Consider the following 19,804-nt stretch of genomic DNA (forward strand, 5'->3'; position numbering starts at 1 on the left):
TCTTTCAGTGAAATACGGAACCGTTACGTATCTAAGGGGTGGCATCCATTAGACTAAATATTCCTGTTACATTGCACAACCTTCAATGTTGTCATGATTACGTAAAATTCTGGCAAATTAGGCGGCCCAAACTGTTGCATTTACACTGACTGCGTGCAATGAAATCAAGAGAAGTGACACAATTTCACCTGGTTAATATTGCCTGCTAGCCTGGATTTATTTTAGCTAAATATGCAGGTTTAAAAATATATACTTCTGTGTATTGATTTTAAGAAAGGAATTGATGTTAATGGTTAGGTACACATTGGAGCAACGATGCGCACCGCATCAATTACAGTGGGGCAAAAAAGTATTTAGTCAGCCACCAATTGTGCAAGTTCTCCCACTTAAAAAGATGAGAGACCTGTAATTTTCATCATAGGTACACTTCAACTATGACAGACAAAATGAGAAAAAAAATCCAGAAAATCACATTGTAGGATTTTTAATGAATTTATTTGCAAATTATAGTGGAAAATAAGTATTTGGTCAATAACAAAAGTTTCTCAATACTTTGTTATATACCCTTTGTTGGCAATGACAGAGGTCAAACGTTTTCTGTAAGTCTACACAAGGTTTTCACACACTGTTGCTGGTATTTTGGCCCATTCCTCCATGCAGATCTCCTCTAGAGCAGTGATGTTTTGGGGCTGTTGCTGGGCAACACGGACTTTCAACTCCCTCCAAAGATTTTCTATGGGGTTGAGATCTGGAGACTGGCTAGGCCACTCCAGGACCTTAATGCTTCTTACGAAACCACTCCTTCGTAGCCCGGGCGGTGTGTTTGGGATCATTGTCATGCTGAAAAGACCCAGCCACGTTTCATCTTCAATGCCCTTGCTGATGGAAGGAGGTTTTCACTCAAAATCTCATGAATGAGATTTTGAATGGCCCCATTCATTCTTTCCTTTACACGGATCAGTCGTCCTGGTCCCTTTGCAGAAAAACAGCCCCAAAGCATGATGTTTCCACCCCCATGCTTCACAGTAGGTATGGTGTTCTTTGGATGCAACTCAGCATTCTTTGTCCTCCGAACACGACGAGTTGAGTTTTTACCAAAAAGTTATGTTGGTTTCATCTGACCATATGACATTCTCCCAATCTTCTTCTGGATCATCCAAATGCTCTCTAGCAAACTTGTATGTCTTCCATTTCCTAATAATTGCTCCCACAGTTGATTTCTTCAAACCAAGCTGCTTACCTATTGCAGATTCAGTCTTCCCTGCCAGGTGCAGGTCTACAATTTTGTTTCTGGTGTCTTTTGACAGCTATTTGGTCTTGGCCATAGTGGAGTTTGGAGTGTGACTGTTTGAGGTTGTGGACAGGTGTCTTTTATACTGATAACAAGTTCAAACAGGTGCCATTAATACAGGTAACGAGTGGAGGACAGAGGAGCCTCTTAAAGAATAAGTTACACGTCTGTGAGAGCCAGAAATCTTGCTTGTTTGTAGGTGACCAAATACTTATTTTCCACCATAATTTGCTAATAAATTAATAAAAAATCCTACAATGTGATTTTCAGGATTTTTTTTTTTCATTTTGTCTGTCATAGTTGAAGTGTACCTATGATGAAAATGACAGACCTCTCATCTTTTTTAAGTGGGAGAACTTGCACAATTGGTGGCTGACAATACTTTTTAGCCCCACTGTATATACACCAAAGTATGTGGACACCCCTTTGGCAATTTTTTTTAAACCTTTATTTAACTCAGTTAAGAACAAATTCTTAATTTCAATAATGGCCTAGTAACAGTGGGTTACCTGCCTTGTTAGAACGACAGATGTTTACCTTGTCTGCTCACGGATTCAATCTTGAAACCTTTAGGTTACTAATCCAACGCTCTAACCACTAGGCTACTACTTGCCGCCAGGAGTGAAAACCTCCTTCCATCAGCAAGGGCATTGAAGATGAAACGTGGCTGGGTCTTTTCAGCATGACAATGATCCCAAACACACCGCCCGGGCAACGAAGGAGTGGTTTCGTAAGAAGCATTAAGGTCCTGGAGTGGCCATATTTCAGCCACACCCGTTGCTGACTGGTGTATAAAATTGAGCATACAGCCATGCAATCTCCATAGACAAACATTGGGGCCTTACTGAAGATCTCAATGACTTTCAACGTAGGATGCAACCTTTCCAACAAGTCAGTTCATCAAATTTCTACCCTACTAGAACCTCCCCGGTCAACTGTAAGTGCTGTTATTGTGGGGTGGTAACTTATAGGAGCAACAACAGCTCGTGGTAGTGGTAGTCGCGAAGTGGTAGGCCGCACAAGCTCACAGAACCGGACCGCTGAGTGCTGAATCGCAGAAAAATCTTCTGTCCTCGGTTGCAACACTCACTACGGAGTTCCAAACTGCCTCTGGAATTAACGTCTGCACAATGACTGTTATCTCATAACACCAGGGTCGGTTGAAGCCAATGATTTTTAACATCATTGGTTGAGGCTAGGAAAAATGCAACTATGTACTTTGACTATTTGCCAATGAAAGGACTTGTTTTTCTCGTATCTATTCAGTCACTGGTATCAGTTTCATTGTTGGTCGATTGCCAAAGGAGGTGGTGTTGTAATAAGTCATGTGAGTAAGGTGCGGAAGTTGGATACAATTTCAACATGGCTGCGCCGCGATAAGGAAAGAAGAACCTAGCTGCGCCTCACAAACATAACGGTTTACCTTCGTCCGACCAGTTTTTCAGAGAGCATCAAGACATGTTGACGCTAGTGTTTAAGCTAATGGCATAACGTCCAAGAGCAGATCTGACATCAACACAGGACCCGAGACAGATAACCTCGTCTCATCACTGAGTTGACCAGCTACCAGGTAACGACCGTTAAACAATAACAAAAAGTAGCTTTGAGACTCACAGGTATTATGGACATCTGTTTTCAAAGTATACGAGAGTTGGCAAGATTATACTGCTGGGCTGCTAGGTATGGGATACATTTGTTACTGAGTATTAGCAACGTACTGACATCGAATGACAATCTGTTAGGTAGCTTTAGTTTTGTTAGCCAGCTAACAAGGTGTTTGGTAATTGTATATGGTGTCACACTGGTTGCTAGCAACAAGCTAACCAACCAAGGTCCCATAATGATAGGATAGGATTTGCTAGTTAGCTACATAATTTACTGTCCAGCAACCCGAGGTAAAGACAGTTTCAGGTTGGATATTCGCCTGTAGTTTTCACCACCAACAGCAGTTAGGGACCGTCAACATAGTGACAAATCAACGTTTAAAACTGGTTCTAGCTAACCCGATGGCATAGACACACATTGCACACACTCTTTTTGTTGTCTATCTTGGTGTCTTTCACAATTTTCAATGATTTATTTACATTTTTTTTTATTTCAATAGCTCTTTGGTCATGTGACCTGACTTCAAACAAAGTTCAGAATGTACACTCAGTGGGCCTACATATTGCACACCCTTTAGTTTGCCCATTTTCATCTCATGCATTTATACATTCAATGTTTCTAATTTCAATAGCTCCTTGATCATGTGACCTACTGACCTCAAACAAGGTTCATAATGTCCACTGACTACACTTCTATATTGCACACCCTTTAGTTTGTCCATTTTCATCTCACATGTTTTTACGTTACCATTTTTAATTGTTGTAATTTCAATATTTTACTGTATGTTTGTTTATTCCATGTGTAACTCTGTTTGTGTCGCACTGCTTTGCTTTATCTTGGCCATGTCAGTTGTAAATGAGAACTTCTCAATGAGCCTGCCTGGTTAAATAAAAGTGAAATAAAATAAATAAAAAATGTGTTCCTTGGTCATGTGACCTACTGACTTCAAACAAGGTTTGGAATGTACAATCAGTGAGCCTACACATTGCACACCCTTTAGGTTGGTCCAATTTCAACTCACATAATTTTAAATGAATTTCCCTGCTCTGCCCCCCTGAAGGACAGTGTCACTCTCACACCTATTCACTTCGGCCTTCCTGACCTCCTGGCTTCTAGGTCTACACTCCCTGCCTGCCTTCTCCCTGGGCCTGAGAGTGAATAGCTTACTCCCTGGAACTACAGGCCTCCACACCTACTCTCCCTACTCGTTCAACATCCCTCTCCCTTGGCCTTAGAGTATTGCTTACTCCCTGGAATACTAAAACATCTATAGTCCCGCTGTCAGGAACCACATGCACCTGGTAACCCATAAAAGGCTCTGCGCTGCTGGTGACCCGCCCACTTTTTCTGCTCACAGACTAAGTCCCCACTCCAACCTCCATGGCCCGAGTGCTGCCCCCAGCCCCCGAGCCTGGCCGCCCCTGCATGGACTCTGAGTGTCCCCTACCTTGGAGGCCTCCTTGTGCACCTGGTAACCTGAAACAAGCTCTGTGCACCTGGTGACCTGCCTGCTTTTATCAGCTAAGAGACTAAGTCACCAACCTCCACAGCCTGAGTGCTGCCCCTGAGTAACGCCCGGTCTTATCATCAAAGGCTTTTCTGTCTTACAAACTGGACATCATTTGCTGCTACTAACCTTCGGTGGACTTCAACTGTTTCTTTACACCCAATCGACATCAAGTGCCAGTGCAATACTTATAGGGTTGAGAACCAAATACCCCTCGCAGTACCTAGCGGCACCATCAACTGGGTGTCGGAAGAAGCAACCTTTGAATTTCATCAACTTGACATTCAGTGATCTGTGCCTAGTGGGAACCTAGGCTTCCTCTGTCCGTTTTATGGTTCTGCAGCAAATCAATGGCCATGGATGGTACTACCAGATGTAGTACCATCCATGGTTTGAGATACTGCTTGAGATACTGCTCCCCACTTCATAGGGCATGAGCCAGATCCATGCAATGCCCTATCACTGCGGGGCCAATGGGTTTAGTCTCCGCCTCAAGTCTAGTGAGCGTAGAGGAGACCTCCCCACCTACAATGTGTGGGGCCAGCGAGCGCCGTAGCTGGGGAGATCTGCGAAAAGGGCCTGGCATGCGTCCAGAGTTGCCGCCGCCAACCACCGGACCCAAACCCCCCACCCGCCTGCCTGACGGTTCTGACTACCAGCCTGCCTATCGCCTGGTACTGTTTGGACTCTGACCTGGTTTATGAACTCTCGCCTGTCCCCGACCTGCCTTTACCTACTCCCTTTGTTATAATACATATCGGAGCTCAACCATCTGCCTCCTGTGCCTGCATTTGGGTCTCGCCTTGTGCCCTTGTACCGTGGACATTCTGAAATGAGTTTGAGGTCAGTAGGTCACATTACCAAGGAGCTATTGAAATTTGAATGTTAAAGTTTGTATTTTGATTACGCTCCCTAATTAAACTAGGAATACAAAATGCTTATTAGCTTTGGAAAGTGAATTAATCTCCAAATTGCTAAAATAAGACCTGTGCAATATAGTGTGCAATTTTTCCAACATCATGACACTTATTTGGAGTCAAGTGGTTTGAAAGCTATTGAGGTTTGAAAACGCAAATATCCGTTGAATATCCAACTTATAACTGTCTTTACCTCTCCGTTGAATATCCAATTTATAACTGTCTTTACCTCGGTGTCCAGCAATCACGTAACAGTAGCCAGCTAACTGGTAACTACATAATGTCTACTTCTGCAAGCTTACAAAGACGTCGATGGAACTGCTAAAGAATTGCTAAAGTTCAAGTATCGATCAGAATCACATTGATATTTTATGTATTTTGGTATTGGTATTTTATGTAGCGATCTGTAAACAGATGAAGCATTTTAACCCTCTACTCTAGACACAGTTTTGTGGTTAATTATGAACAGTTTCGATTTTTGTTTGAAGAGGATGTTCGTGTATTAGCCTGCCTGTCAGCACAAATTGACCCTTGTCTGGTGACCACCTAGAGTTAGCCTTTGTGTGACGTTGAAAAACACTTCAGGAAATTGGAAACCATACTCAAGCCCTAACTCGTCGTTCTCTCTGGTATTTTTCATTACCTGAGTTTCCTCACATACTCTTTCTAAACAGCCTCCATTCTTGCTGATACCAATGCACACACACTGTCTTAACACTCTGCGCACACACACTGTCTTAACACTCTGCGCACACACACATTCAGACATGTGCTGTCCATGCTCACATGACAGTAAGTTAGTTTCGTTAGCATACATCACAAGACTGCATTGCTATACTTCCCCTATACTGCCCCCTTCTCCCACATTGTCTCTGACTGTCTTGTTCCCCTGGCTCTAAATTACATTGCTTTCCCTTCAGCTGAATAACACAACCAAACCACTCAAATTTGCTTTGGTTTTACAATGACACACTTTTGAAATGCATTTGGACCTTTGTGTCTCTGACATTCATTTAGGTATTTTTCCTTTTGACTTTTGACTTTTTTATTTTCCCCTCCTTTGTTTCTGCCAGAGAACTCTTTGCACGTGAGTTCCATTTAACTCCAGGTGCCTACTGTGTTGACCCAAAAATGGCCTTCTCATCATTCAGTTTTCTTTCCTTGTTCTCTCCAGCAGCTGTGATGTCTCTAGCTGACCCCACCTCTGACACCACGCCCTTCTTCTCTGATGACAGCGAGGCGGAAGGCTTAGAAGAGCCTGGTGCAGGGCCCAGCCACCACCGGGAAGTGGAAGAGCCAGCCAGCGGCGTGTCCAGCATGAGATCGGTGTTCACTGTTATTGTCCTGTGTTTCATCAACCTGCTCAACTACATGGACAGGTTCACCGTGGCTGGTATGGACGATCTAGCGTTACACCAAAATTGACCAAACCCAATGCTCACCTAACATTTCTTTAAAGGGGAACTACATATCATAAGTGTTTAGATATTGGTCCTCACCTTTTAAAGGTCCCGAACAGTCATTCTGATTCCCATGTAAAATAGCCTTATGCGTGACTTAAACATCACCCATTATATTTTTTCCAGATTTAGATACTTCAATTATATATATTTTTTTATGTTACATGTTTTTCTCTCATGTCAAACTACCAGGAAGTCTGAAAAGATTGAGTGGGCAGGGAGCTCACCTTGACTGGAGGTTCTTTTGAAAACACCAAACCTACTGGCTCCAGGTCATCTATAAGTCTTTGCTCGGTAAAGCCCCGCCTTATCTCAACTCACTGGTCACCATAGCAACACCCACCCGTAGCACGCGCTCCATCAGGTATATTTCACTGGTCATCCCCAAAGCCAACACCTGCTTTGGCCGCCTTTCCTTCCAGTTCTCTTGCTACCAATGACTGGAACGAATTGCAAAAATCACTGAAGCTGGAGATTTATATCTCCCTCACTAACTTTAAGCATTAGCTGTCAGAGCAGCTTTCTGATCACTGCACCTTTACACAGCTCATCTGTAAATAGTTGACTGCCTTTAAACAGCTTGGAAAATTCCAGAAAATTATGTCATGGCTTTAGAATCTTCTGATAGGCTATCTTCTGATAGGCTAATCATTTGAGTCAATTGGAGGTGTACCTGTGGATGTATTTCTATGCCTACCGTCAAACTCAGTGCCTCTTTGCTTGACATCATGGGAAAATCAAAAGAAATCAGCCAAGATCGTAGACCTCCATGAGTCTGGTTCATCCTTAGGAGCAATTTTTAAATGCCTGAAGGTACCACGTTCATCTGTACAAACAATAGTACGCAAGTATAAACACCATGGGACCATGCAGCTGTCGTACCGCTCAGGAAGGAGATGCATTCTGTCTCCAAGAGATGAACGTACTTTGATGCGAAAAGTTCAAATCAATCCCAGAACAACAGCAAAGGACCTTGTGAAGATGCTTTTATACCTGCTTCCTCAAGCATCTATATCCACAGTAAAACGAGTCCTATGTCGACATAACCTGAAAGGCCGCTCAGCAAGGAAGAAGCCACTGCTCCAAAACCGCCATTAAAAAAAGCCAGACTACGGGTTGCAACTGCACATGGGGACAAAGATCGTACTTTTTGGAGAAATGTCCTCTGGTCTGATGGAACAAAAATAGAGCTGTTTAGCCATAATGACTATAGTTATATTTGGAGGGAAAAGGGGGAAGCTTGCAAGCCGTGGAGCACCATCCCAACCGTGAAGCACCATCCCAACCGTGAAGCACGCGTTATGTTGTGTTGGTGCTTTGCTGCAGGAGGGAATGGTGCACTTCACAAAATAGATGGCATCATGAGGCAGGAACATTATGTGGATATATTGAAGCAACATCTCAAGACAATCAGTCGGGAAGTTAAAACTTGACAATGACCCCAAGCATACTTCCAAAGTTGTGGCAAATGGCTTCAGTACAAAGTCAAGGTATTGGAGTGGCCATCACAAAGCCCTGACCTCAATCCTATAGAACATTTGTGAGCAGAACTGAAAAAGCATGTGCGGGCAAGGAGGCCTACAAACCTGACTCAGTTACACGAGTTCTGTGGGCCAAAATTCACCCAACTTATTGTGGAAGGCTCGGGGGCCTGAAACGTTTGACCCAAGTTAAACAATTTAAAGGCAATGCTACCACATACTAATTGAGTATATGTAAACTTCTGACCCACTGGGAATGTGATGAAAGAAATAAAAGCTGAAAGAAATCACTACTATTCTTCTGACATGTCACATTCTTTAAATAAAGTGGTGATCCTAACTGACCTAAGACGGGGCATTTTTACTAGGATTAAATGTCAGGAATTGTGAAAATGAGTTTAAATGTATTTGGCTAAGGTGTATGTAAACTTCCGACTTCAACTGTAGCTAGCCAATTCATCTTGGACAATTTCAGTTGAAACTTTACAAGGTGAGGTCTGAATACATTTAATTAAATACATGTATATTGACTATCAAACAATGTTAATATATCATGACATCAATGATGTCCAGAAATTTGTATGGATCTTCCAATTGGAATGTCTCAATATAATGACATGACATCTGTCAGTTTTGGGCAGCCCTTCCCCCTCTTTTGTTCCATGCTGTCTGAAGACTTAGCTAGCCTCTAATTATATTTGCTGACACACTGAAGTCAAATTTTGGTGTTAGTTTACTTGTACCAATCTAAACCACGCAATTCTGCCAACACGCCTTCTGCGATGACAGTTACAAGGCTGTACGTATTTAAGATGGGTAAGATAATAAGATGTTACCATGGTTTATTAAAATGAGGCTTTATGTGATTAACTTTCTGATCAAAATTTATCATTGTAAAAGCAACAGCAATCTTTTATAATTTGGTCATCCTACTTTGTTCTGGTTTCATCCAAATATCATCAAATTTGATGAAAAACATGATTTTGACAGGACCTTTTTAAGAGTTATATATTATGATGATTTCACACAATCATCGATCTGTTTGCTACAGAAGCATAGGCAACTCCTAAAAAGCATGTTTGATTAGACTATCATAACCCCAATAAGTAATTTCCCATATTCCATATAACAGGTCTGTCTGTCTCTGTCTTGTTTAGGTGTTCTGCCTGACATTGAGCAGTACTTTGGGATCAATGATGGGAAGTCGGGGCTGCTACAAACAGTCTTCATCTGCAGCTACATGTTCCTGGCTCCTGTCTTTGGTTACCTGGGTGACCGGTACAACAGGAAGGTGATCATGAGTGTGGGCATCGGCTTCTGGTCCGTGGTGACGCTTGCCAGCTCCTACATGCCCAGAGAAGTGAGTTACACTGTTCTGACCAGCAAAAAAAACAGTTTTGAATCCCCAAAAAGTTACGGTTGGAAAATTGGAACGCATCATTTTTGTAGTTAATAAATCCAATGTGAAACGTGATAACTATAGTATCCTTAACTAGCGTTAAAAAGGTTACTCCATTCTTCTATAATTAAAAATCTGTTTGTTATAGGCAGTTTTTAAGGACACGTAACTGTGGATAATTTGGCCAATATCGCTTGTTTATTGATGGTGCTGGCAGCGCCCAGTTGGTTTCTTTCTCTTGGATCTGAACGGGTCTTTGGATCCGAACCAACACAGGTCTGTTTGAGTCTGCTTTCCACAGTACTTTTCAGAATTGGTCCCACTGACCTTGGGTTAATTCGGGAATGGTCTCCGTTTTTTGGAAAATAATTGTGTGCTTATCGAGTCTGGTGGGAGAGCCACGGATCCATTTCGGAACAGATCCAACTTTTTGGACATGTGAAGACCTCTAGGCCCATGCCCTGGTTCTCAGACAGTGAAAATGACTTGACAATGGACTGTAAATCTGTGTGTGACAACTCTTAAACTTTCTGTGTCTGCCTGCCTGCTTGTCTGTCTGTCTCCATGTGTGAAGAGATGTGAGCTGCGGGTCTCCACTGAATTAGGTAAATTCGCCTTCAGTTTTAATGCCGCCCATTTAAAAAAAAAAAAAAAAAAACCTGCAGAACTCCCTGCATCTTGATTCCCTGGTGGCAGTTTAGAAGTCTGTGTTGAATTTGTTAAGTCAGAGTATTTTTTTGTTTGTCTTTATTAACTGTGAATAGCTGGGCCTCCTGAGTGGCGAAGCGGTCTAAGACACTGCACTGGTTAAGGCGTCACTACAGACCCGAGTTCGATCCCAAGCTGTGTCACAACCGGCCGTGACCGCGAGTCCTGTAGGGCGGAGCACAATTGGCCCAGCGTCCTCTGGGTTGGGGGAGGATTTGGCCTGGGGGTCTTTACTTGGCTCATCACGCTCTAGCGACTCCTGCTGGCGGGCTGGGCGCCTGCAGGCTGACGTTGGTAGTCAGTTGAATGGTGTTTCCTGAGACACATTGGTGCGGCTGGCTTCCGGGTTAAGCGGGTGGGTGTTAAGGAGCTCGGTTTGGCAGGTCATGTTTCGGAGGGCGTATTACTCGACCTTCGCCTCTCCCGAGCCTGTTGGGGAGTTGCAGCAATGAGACAAGATCGTAATTGGATATCAAGGAATTGGGGAGAAAAGGGGGGTAAAAAATGGTTAGAATTGTATTTTTTAAATTTTTATTAACCTGCAGTTTTTCATTATTTAAAAAACAATATATACTCAGCAAAAAAAGAAACGTCCTCTCACTGTTAACTGCGTGTGTAAATATTTGTATGAACATAACAAGATTCAACAACTGAGACATAAACTGAACAAGTTCCACAGACATGTGACTAACAGATATGGAATAATGTGTCCCTGAACAAAGGGGGGGTCAAAAACAGCAACATTAAATACTGCAGTGCATCTCCTCCTCATGGACTGCACCAGATTTGCCAGTTTTTGCTATGAGATGTTACCCCACTATTCCGCCAAGGCACCTGCAAGTTCCCAGACATTTCTGGGGGGGGAATGGCCCTATTCCTCACCCTCCGATTCAACAGGTCCCAGACATGCTCAAGGGGATTGAGATCCGGGCTCTTCGCTGGCCATGGCAGAACACTTGACATTCCTGTCTTGGAAGTCACCTACAGAACGAGCAGTATGGCTAGTGCCATTGTCATGCTAGATGGTCATGTCAGGATGAGCCTGCAGGAAGGGTACCACATGAGGGAGGAGGATGTCTTCCCTGTAACGCACAGCGTTGCGATCGCCTGCAATGATAACAAGCTCATTCCAATGATGCTGTGAATATAGATATTTTGTGTTTGTGTTGAATTTGTTTTCCTCAGGGCACCATTGAAAATGAGAACCTGGCCTCAATGGGCTCCCCTGATTTTAAATTAAAGTAAAATCTTAACCTGAAGGAATGTTATTTTCTTCCCCCTCTCTCCACCATTCATCCTGTCAGTATTTCTGGCTCCTGTTGTTGACGCGTGGCCTCGTGGGGGTTGGGGAGGCCAGTTATTCCACTATCGCCCCAACCATCATCGCTGACCTGTACGTCAAGGAGAGGAGGACGCAGATGCTCTCTGTCTTCTATTTCGCCATTCCAGTGGGCAGGTGGGGTCATAGAACATACACACCCACTAATGTATACATCTGTCCATCTTTGTTATCTGTCTTGGATTATGTGTTAAGAGTAGGAGCCGATTGACCCTGTGGTGAATGTTTGTTCCATTGTCCTTCCTTCCTCAGTGGTCTGGGCTACATCGTGGGGTCAAAGGTTGATGACATGGCAGGGGACTGGCATTGGGCCCTGCGGGTGAGTTATCAAATCCCCTGAGCTGTTGGATATTATACATCTCAACACACATCTTTCTCAAAATACATGCGCTCTCAACCATAAAGGGAATAAAACAAAAATGCATAAAAACACGTCACCCAGCCAGCTGGTCATCTGACTTAAATTCAATGTGTCCATGTTTTAGTTCTATGTCTATCAGAAACATCAATTGTGCCATTCAAATTGTGTTTTTTTTTCCCCTTAGGTGACTCCTGCGTTAGGACTGGTAGCGGTGGTGTTGCTTCTGTTCGTGGTGAAAGAGCCGAAGAGGGGTGCTATCGAGGCCCGACCGGAGCACACCCTCCAAAGGACCAGCTGGCTGGGTGACATGAAGGCCCTCTGCAGAAAGTATGTCCACCATCACAAGCCCAGTGTCAAATGATATCCCTGTGTAGAGAACTACGTTTGACCAGAGCTGAGTATCATATCCTCTTTTCTATATTGTGCACTACTTGAAATGACACCCATGTTCCCTATAATAGTCCACTATGTTTTGCCCATATCTCTATAGCTCTGTATTCATTGCACAATTATAGTGTATCGTTGGTCTTACAGAAGAGTTATCTAACCAATATATTTGTTTGTGTCTATGTGTGCAGCCCCAGCTTTGTGTTGTCTACGTTTGGCTTCACAGCAGTGGCCTTTGTGACTGGCTCCTTGGCACTCTGGGCCCCGGCCTTCCTCTTCAGAGCTGCTGTCTTCACTGGAGAAAGGCCCCCCTGCATTAAGGGGCCCTGCGACACCTCTGACAGGTAACACACAGGCTCACACCTCAAACTCACACCAACATCCAACAGGTGACGCACAAACGTCCGACAGGTAACACACACACAGGAACTAGGTGCTGAACAAAGACACTTTATAATCAGTCAGAATGTTAAGGGATCATCAGATTCCTGTAATCACAGGATAAGATTGAATCATCACAACGTTGTTGCCACTACTACACTCGACTCCTGATTACTGCAACGGTTTGGGATGACGGTACAAGTCAGTGAATAAAGAGCAGCAGTAGAGAATAGACATCAAACTTTCGCTGTCAAAGGAATTCCGTTTATCCGGAAATAGTCAATTGTCAATCAAAAACCACACAGATGAGTCAGCAAGGGTAAACAAATGTTTTAAATGTTATAAACCCTTCTCACTCTCTCCCTCCGCAGCCTGTACTTTGGCATCATCACAGTTGTGTCGGGGATCCTGGGTGTGGCCAGTGGTGCAGAGGTCAGTAGGAGGCTGAGGTTGAGGACCCCAAAGGCTGACCCCCTGGTGTGTGCTCTAGGACTCCTGCTCTCAGCGCCCTTCCTCTACCTCGCCATCGTCTTCGCTCAGGCCAGTCCCACTGCCACCTACGTAAGCCAACACCCATCTCTCGCTCTGTGTGGCCGTGTCCGAATACTTGCATTCTAAATAGTAGGCATTTTGGGTATGGACAATTCCACGGTGCTGGAGCTGAACTGAGACTTACATTTTTCACTTAAAATGTATACCAAACAAAAACCATGGATTTCAAAGTTTAACAAACCATACAAATCTATGCACAAGGACTATTTTAAACAATTAACACTGACATTTTTACAAAACCTTTTTTAAATAAAATAAAAACAATGTTACCCCTTTTTCTCCCCAATTTTGTGGTATCCAATAGTTTTTTTAGTAGCTACTATCTTGTCTCATCGCTACAACTCCCGTACGGGCTCGGGAGAGACGGCTGAAAGTCATGCGTCCTCCGATACACAACCCAACCAAGCCGCACTGCTTCTTAACACAGCGCACATCCAACCCGGAAGCCAGCCGCACCAATGTGTCGGAGGAAACACTCTGCACCTGGCAACCTTGGTTAGCGCGCACTGCGCCCGGCCCGCCACAGGAGTCGCTGGTGCGCGATGAGACAAGGATATCCCTACCGGCCAAGCCCTCCCTAACCCGGACGACGCTAGGCCAATTGTGCGTCGCCCCACGGACCTCCCGGTCGCGGCCGGTTACGACAGAGCCTGGGCGCAAACCCAGGGTCTCAGGTGGCACAGCTGGCGCTGCAGTATAGCGCCCTTAACCACTGCGCCACCCGGGAGGCCCTTGCCTCTTTTTTTTATTTTTATGAATTCACGGTTTCCCAAAAACTCTGTTTACATATATGCTCCGAATTAAGATTCAACGATGTCTGCGGAAAGAATGGGGTGTCAGCTATGACATAAATTTATTTTGGTTATTTAACTACAGTAAGTGAAGTGGATTTACACCCGGTAACGGAATTTCATCATGGTTCCCTGATCTGTACTACAGAAATTCTCTTCATGGTGATTTATCCTAAATGGGTACACAAAGGTTAAAATATGCAATGTTCTCTCTTGCATATTTGGGTATTATTCTACACACTGGATATTATTTTAACGAGCTCTGCCCCTGAACCAGACCAAATTTGGTTGGTCCAGACCACACCAAATCTGAACCAATCATAGACGTCTATGTTTGCAGAGTACAGCACAGTAGAGTGCAGATAGTTCAGTACATTATCGTGTACTCAACTTGTGTGCTCTACTGTATACTATACTGAACTCTACAGTATTGAACTATACTCTACTACTTACTCTACTGTCCTGTCCAAACTTGTGAAACCAACTGTAGTTTGTGACTACTATTATTTCCCATTGTAGCCAACTCAATTGCAGATATTCTGCTACCAATTTGGTATGAAAGAAAATGTAAAAACACTAATTGTTAGGTCTACCTTTTTACTTGTTACTTCTGTGAATGCAGCTAGCTCAGCCTATTCAGAGAGGGATGCTATGTTAGCTGAAGTGCTGTGCACTGAAGTCTCCAAGAGAAGGGAGAAGGTGAGAGGATAATAATAGAAATAAGGCCATGCTCATTAAAAAAAAGAAATCCTCATGGCGCTGACCACCACTGATACACACGGTCTGCCGTCTGCCCGGGACAGTTGAAACTGGGATTAATCTGTGAAGAGCACACTAGCAGGGTGCCAGTGGCCATTTGAAGGTGAGCATTTGCCCACTGAAGTTTGTTACGGCGCCGAACTGCAGTCAGATCAAGACCTTGGTCAGCACAACGAGCACACAGATGAGCTTCCCTGAGGCGGTTTCTGACAGTTTGTGAAGAAATTCTTCATTTGTGCAAACCCACAGTTTCATCAACTGTCCGGGTGGCTGGTCAGATGATCCCGCAGGTGAAGAAGCTTAACGCCGAGGTCCTGGGCTGGCATGGTTACACATGGTCTGTGGTTGTGAGGCCGGTTGGACTTTCTGCCAAATTCTTTAAAACGATGTTGGAGGCGGCTTATAGTAGAGAAATGAACATTTTATTTCTCTGGCAACACCTCTGGTGGACAGTCCTGCAGACAGCATACCAATTGCATGCACCCTCAACTTGAGACATGTGGCATTGTGTGACAACTGCACATTTTAGTTGCATTTTATTGTCCCCAGTACAAGGTGCACCTGTAACGATCATGCTGTTTAATCAGCATATTCATATGCCACACCTGTCAGCTAGATTGATTATCTTGGCAAAGGAGAAATGCTCATTAACAGGTGTGTAAACACTTATGTACCAAATTTGAGGGAAATAAGCATTTTGTGTGTATGGAATATTTCTGGGATCTTTTATTTCAGCTTATGAAACATGGCACTACATGTTGCGTTTATATTTACGTTCAGTGTATATATGCCTTACTTTCTCAGACTAGCTTTCATTTTAACACCCAATTTGATATGCTCCTAGTGACTTCACGTTGGTCCTTTTACATGGAATTGATCGTGTGTGAATGTACGTGAAATTTTGCACAATATTGAGGAAGAGAAATGCTTGTGTTTGACAACAGCTGATACTCAGATATAGTAACACGCTGTACCAAAATAAACAAATGGCAGGAGTCAACGCAATTGCACATTAGATGACTCATTCTCAATATGGCTGAGTCTAGTATGTTATGTTTTTGAAATTTAACTAGGCTAGCCGTTTAAGAACAAATTCTTATTTTACAATGACTGCCTACCTCAACCAAACCCTCCCCTAACCCGGATGACGCTGGGCCAATTGTGTGCCGCCCTTTGGGACTCCCGATCACAGCTAGTTGTGATACAGCCCAGGATCGAACCAGGGTCTGTAGTGATGCCTCTAGAACTGAGATGCAGTACCTTAGACCACTGCGCCACTCGGGAGCATGTGTTGCTATCTGCATTCGATTTTACTGAACCGTACATAAATAGTGTGTAGTATGATTAGTACACAGTATGTAGTTTTAGTAAGTAGTAGGTAAGACCGATCAGCCTGTCTTTCACACACACGCTTTCCTCTCTGCTGGCTTTGTATCCCCAGTGTATGGTGATGGTAGTCTAACCATTTTTTTTTTTTGTGTGGTCAGGTGTTTATCTTCCTGGGCGAGACCTTCCTGTCTATGAACTGGGCCATCGTAGCGGACATCCTGCTAGTGAGTTCAGATGCATAACAATCCCCTATCTAAACGCAAGGTGGTTGTGCCCTATCCAATCAATGTCCATATGCAGATGTTTCTGGTCAAATTTGTCAAACTCACCTGGTGTCTCGTCCGGGGCAACAACAAAAATGTGTACTAACTGGATAATATGGATTCGGTTTCTGTTGAGGAATTTAGATCATGCCAAGTCATTGGCATATATGAATAGCCACATTTTTAAAGTAATGTAACTCTTTAGTGCACATTTTTGACCTTCCATCCTCAAGGTTACTTTTAAATTGTGCTGATTTATAAGATATGGAAAAACCATTTGCTAATTATTTCCTCCATCCCCCCCCACTCTCCCTCTGTCTTTCCCAGTACGTGGTGGTCCCCACGCGTCGCGCCACAGCTGAGGCCTTCCAGATCGTTCTCTCTCACCTGCTAGGAGATGCTGGGAGTCCTTATCTCATAGGCCTGGTATGTCTCGTGATTGTTATGCATGCATAGACAGGTGTGTGTATGATCCTCATTTACTGTCTGACACCCCTCCCCATCAGGTGTCAGACTCTCTGAAGCAGACTGACTCGTACCTGTGGCAGTTCCGCTCCCTGCAGCTCTCCCTCCTCACGTGCACTTTTGTGGCAGTGGGGGGCGGGGCTTTCTTCCTGGCCACCGCCCTCTTCATCGAGAAGGACCGTCAACGTGCCGCAAACTACACACCCTCAGGTGAGAGGCTAAACTTGGAGCTACGTTTATGCGCCTGGGCCCCAGATTAGCAACAGGTGAAGCTAACTATGAATGCAGGTGAAGTGGTGAAATTCAATGAGGAGCCTTTTAAAATAAAAAATAAAAATCTCATACTTTACCAGGTAGGTTGACTGGGAACACATTTTCATTTACAGCAATGGCCTGGGGAATAGTTACAGGGGATGAATGAGCCAATTGGAAGCTGGGGATGATTTGGTGGCCATGATTGTATGTGGGCCAGATTTGGGAATTTAGCCAGTATACCAGGGTTTACACCCTTACTCTTACAGTAAGTACCATGGGATTTTACTGACCACAGAGGGTCAGGACACGCATTTAATGTCCCATCCTAAAGACTGAACCCTACACAGGGCAATGTCCCCAATCACTGCCCTGGGGCATTGGGATAAATAAAAAAAATAGACCAAAGGAAAATGTGCCTCCTACTGGCCCTCCAACACTACTTCCAGCATCATCTGGTCTCTCATCAAGGGACTGACCAGGACCAACCCTGCTTAGCTTCAGAGGCAAGCCTGCAGTGGGATGCAGGGTGCTATGCTGCTGGCCCAACACTTACTCCTGCTAACTACAGATATGTGAAAGAAAGTGTTGAGAGCAAGCACAGATGAGACCGGTAGAGACGAGTTTACAGACCACAGGTGATGTTAGCAGAGAGAGGCTTGCAACAGTTAGAAGAAACTACCAGGTCACATATTCTGCTCATCTTGATAATCAATATACAATGCTTTAATTTTACTGTCCTGTATTTTCTTTCCCTAACAGATGATGAACCAATTGTTGTACCGAAGAGCGGCAGGTCCACGAGGGTGCCAGTGTCCAGCGTTTTGATTTGAGATTAAAGGGACATTGAAGGCTCCTGTGGAATATGCTGCACCCTGATTGGTCCCTGTTTCAATCGCGCAGCAGTGTTTTTACATTTAGGGTCTTTTAATTGGACAATGCCCTATACAGAGACGTTTATTTATTATTTGTAACATTTGAGGTGATATGGTTTTTAATACCTTTATCTGCTGAGGAACATTGCAGAGTCAGAGCTGCCAAACCGTTCCACTCATCATTTCCTGGTGTTTTTGTAGTGACCAATCAGATATTCCACTTCTGATTGGCTTCACGTGTTGGCATGACAACATGAGAAATGTATGCAGAGTAGTAAACAGGAAGTCAAAGAGCCACATCAGTGGAAGCCTAACCTCTGTGGCTGGAAGAGGTGACCGGATAGAAGAAAGCAAAAGGGAGAATTTCAGAAGAGGCAGCTACTTTACCCGAGGGAGAGAAAGAAGCAGAAAGCCTTTTTGCGTTCCGATGTGTGCACCCCAGTTATCTCCTGTTACAGCCAATGTGTCACAGGGTCACAGATAGGGGTGTCACTCTTAGACAGACACTCATCCGTTACCCCACAGGGACTATATGTCGACGGTAGAGACCTCTGCGGAAAACCGGCAGGATATTTTTCACCCCAGTGCTCTGATTGATTTCTAACCACTACATCCCAACTACTGCTGCTGTGCTTCTTGCTTGGGTCTGAAACGCAGAGATCTGATTGGCCACGTAATAACTACGACCGGTCCATTTCGAAGCCATTCCAACCAGTGCTGTCGTCCTCCCGTCAACAAACTTAAGACTGTAAATATTATGCTTGTTCGTTCAGTGTAACCACAAACTATTTACTACATACAGTATCCAACCGAAAAAAAGGGAGTTGGCAGGCACAGGCCGCATTGTACTCCAAACCCACCGATCGGTTGTGGGATGTTGCATTTTTAACAGATTAAGCCTAATCATGCTTGTTGTTTTTAGACCCGTTTGGTATATTATAATAATAACACTAGATTTGTCCCTCAGCTACCTAGAACGTGGTGGAGGGACAGACGTCTGTTCCAGACAGGTACAGAAGATGATCTATGTTTTCTTTATTAAGACCCTTCTTTTTTTGTGTTTGTTTTGTTGCAATTACTGGTGTTTTTATGGAATGATCCTGGCGGTCAGGTGTACTTTGAGGTCACAAAATCCAGAGTCACTGATGTCACAACGACCAGGAGATCAAATCGGGTCTATTACAGTTTAATTGTCTAAGGAAAATGGATATCCCTTTTTAATGAAGGCGATTGTTACATTATTTCTTTTTTTTTTAAAGAATGTATTGGTTATTTTGGAAAGTGAAGCCTTAAAATAATTAGTTCTGTTTTTTTAACTTGAATTTGATTTGATGTAAACTTTCGTTGAAACATTAAACGATGAGAATGGACCGTTGACGAGATGACTCATGGAATGATTTCTCTATGTATCCGCGCATATGTCACTTAGTGCTTTGCAGTTGCAGAGGTGATAAATGTGTCTTTGAAGCTTGGATCCTGTAAGCCCATAACCACGCTTTAATGAAGGGTTGTATACTCTGCTGCACAAATACACCAAGTGCAGCTGCAGCCTCTCTCATTTAGCCTTTCTATACCTTTCCCTCTCTCGTCCCTCTCCTATGACATCTCCCTCTCCTTTGCCCCTCTCACTATTCAGGAATTCCACCTTGATTTTTTTTCAGTTGTCTACACAGTCTCTCTCT

General features: G+C 43.8%; 1 protein-coding gene across 4 annotated transcripts; it reads left to right on the forward strand.

Annotated features, from left to right (window-relative positions):
* Positions 1 to 1,946: 1,946 nt before the first annotated feature.
* Positions 1,947 to 19,497, forward strand: LOC109898205 (protein spinster homolog 1). 4 transcript variants are annotated; one of them, XM_031833758.1, is made up of 13 exons: positions 2,367 to 2,861; positions 6,495 to 6,713; positions 6,973 to 7,074; positions 9,419 to 9,621; positions 11,673 to 11,824; positions 11,960 to 12,026; positions 12,253 to 12,395; positions 12,647 to 12,799; positions 13,208 to 13,397; positions 16,426 to 16,491; positions 16,858 to 16,956; positions 17,037 to 17,205; positions 18,010 to 19,497. In XM_031833758.1, the coding sequence occupies exons 4-13, from the start codon at positions 9,502 to 9,504 to the stop codon at positions 18,078 to 18,080; spliced, it is 1,230 nt and encodes a 409-aa protein (XP_031689618.1). In that variant the 5' UTR covers positions 2,367 to 2,861; positions 6,495 to 6,713; positions 6,973 to 7,074; positions 9,419 to 9,501; the 3' UTR covers positions 18,081 to 19,497. The 4 variants fall into 4 exon arrangements, with proteins under 4 accessions (XP_020348661.1, XP_020348662.1, XP_031689618.1 ...); XM_031833757.1 differs by having other exon boundaries at positions 6,498 to 6,713; XM_020493072.2 differs by lacking the exon at positions 6,973 to 7,074 and having other exon boundaries at positions 1,947 to 2,861.
* The last annotated feature ends 307 nt before the right edge of the window (positions 19,498 to 19,804 follow it).

The sequence above is a fragment of the Oncorhynchus kisutch genome, linkage group LG10 (genome assembly GCF_002021735.2).
Source record: "Oncorhynchus kisutch isolate 150728-3 linkage group LG10, Okis_V2, whole genome shotgun sequence".
Taxonomy (NCBI): Eukaryota; Metazoa; Chordata; class Actinopteri; order Salmoniformes; family Salmonidae; genus Oncorhynchus; species Oncorhynchus kisutch.

Coding starts and splice junctions, on each gene's coding strand:
- LOC109898205 (XM_020493072.2), top strand. CDS start 6,503: ATGTCTCTAGCTGACCCCACCTCTGACACCACGCCCTTCTTCTCTGAT. Junction 12,027..12,252: donor ACTGGCATTGGGCCCTGCGG/GTGAGTTATCAA, acceptor TTTTCCCCTTAG/GTGACTCCTGCGTTAGGACT. Junction 13,398..16,425: donor CCAGTCCCACTGCCACCTAC/GTAAGCCAACAC, acceptor TTGTGTGGTCAG/GTGTTTATCTTCCTGGGCGA.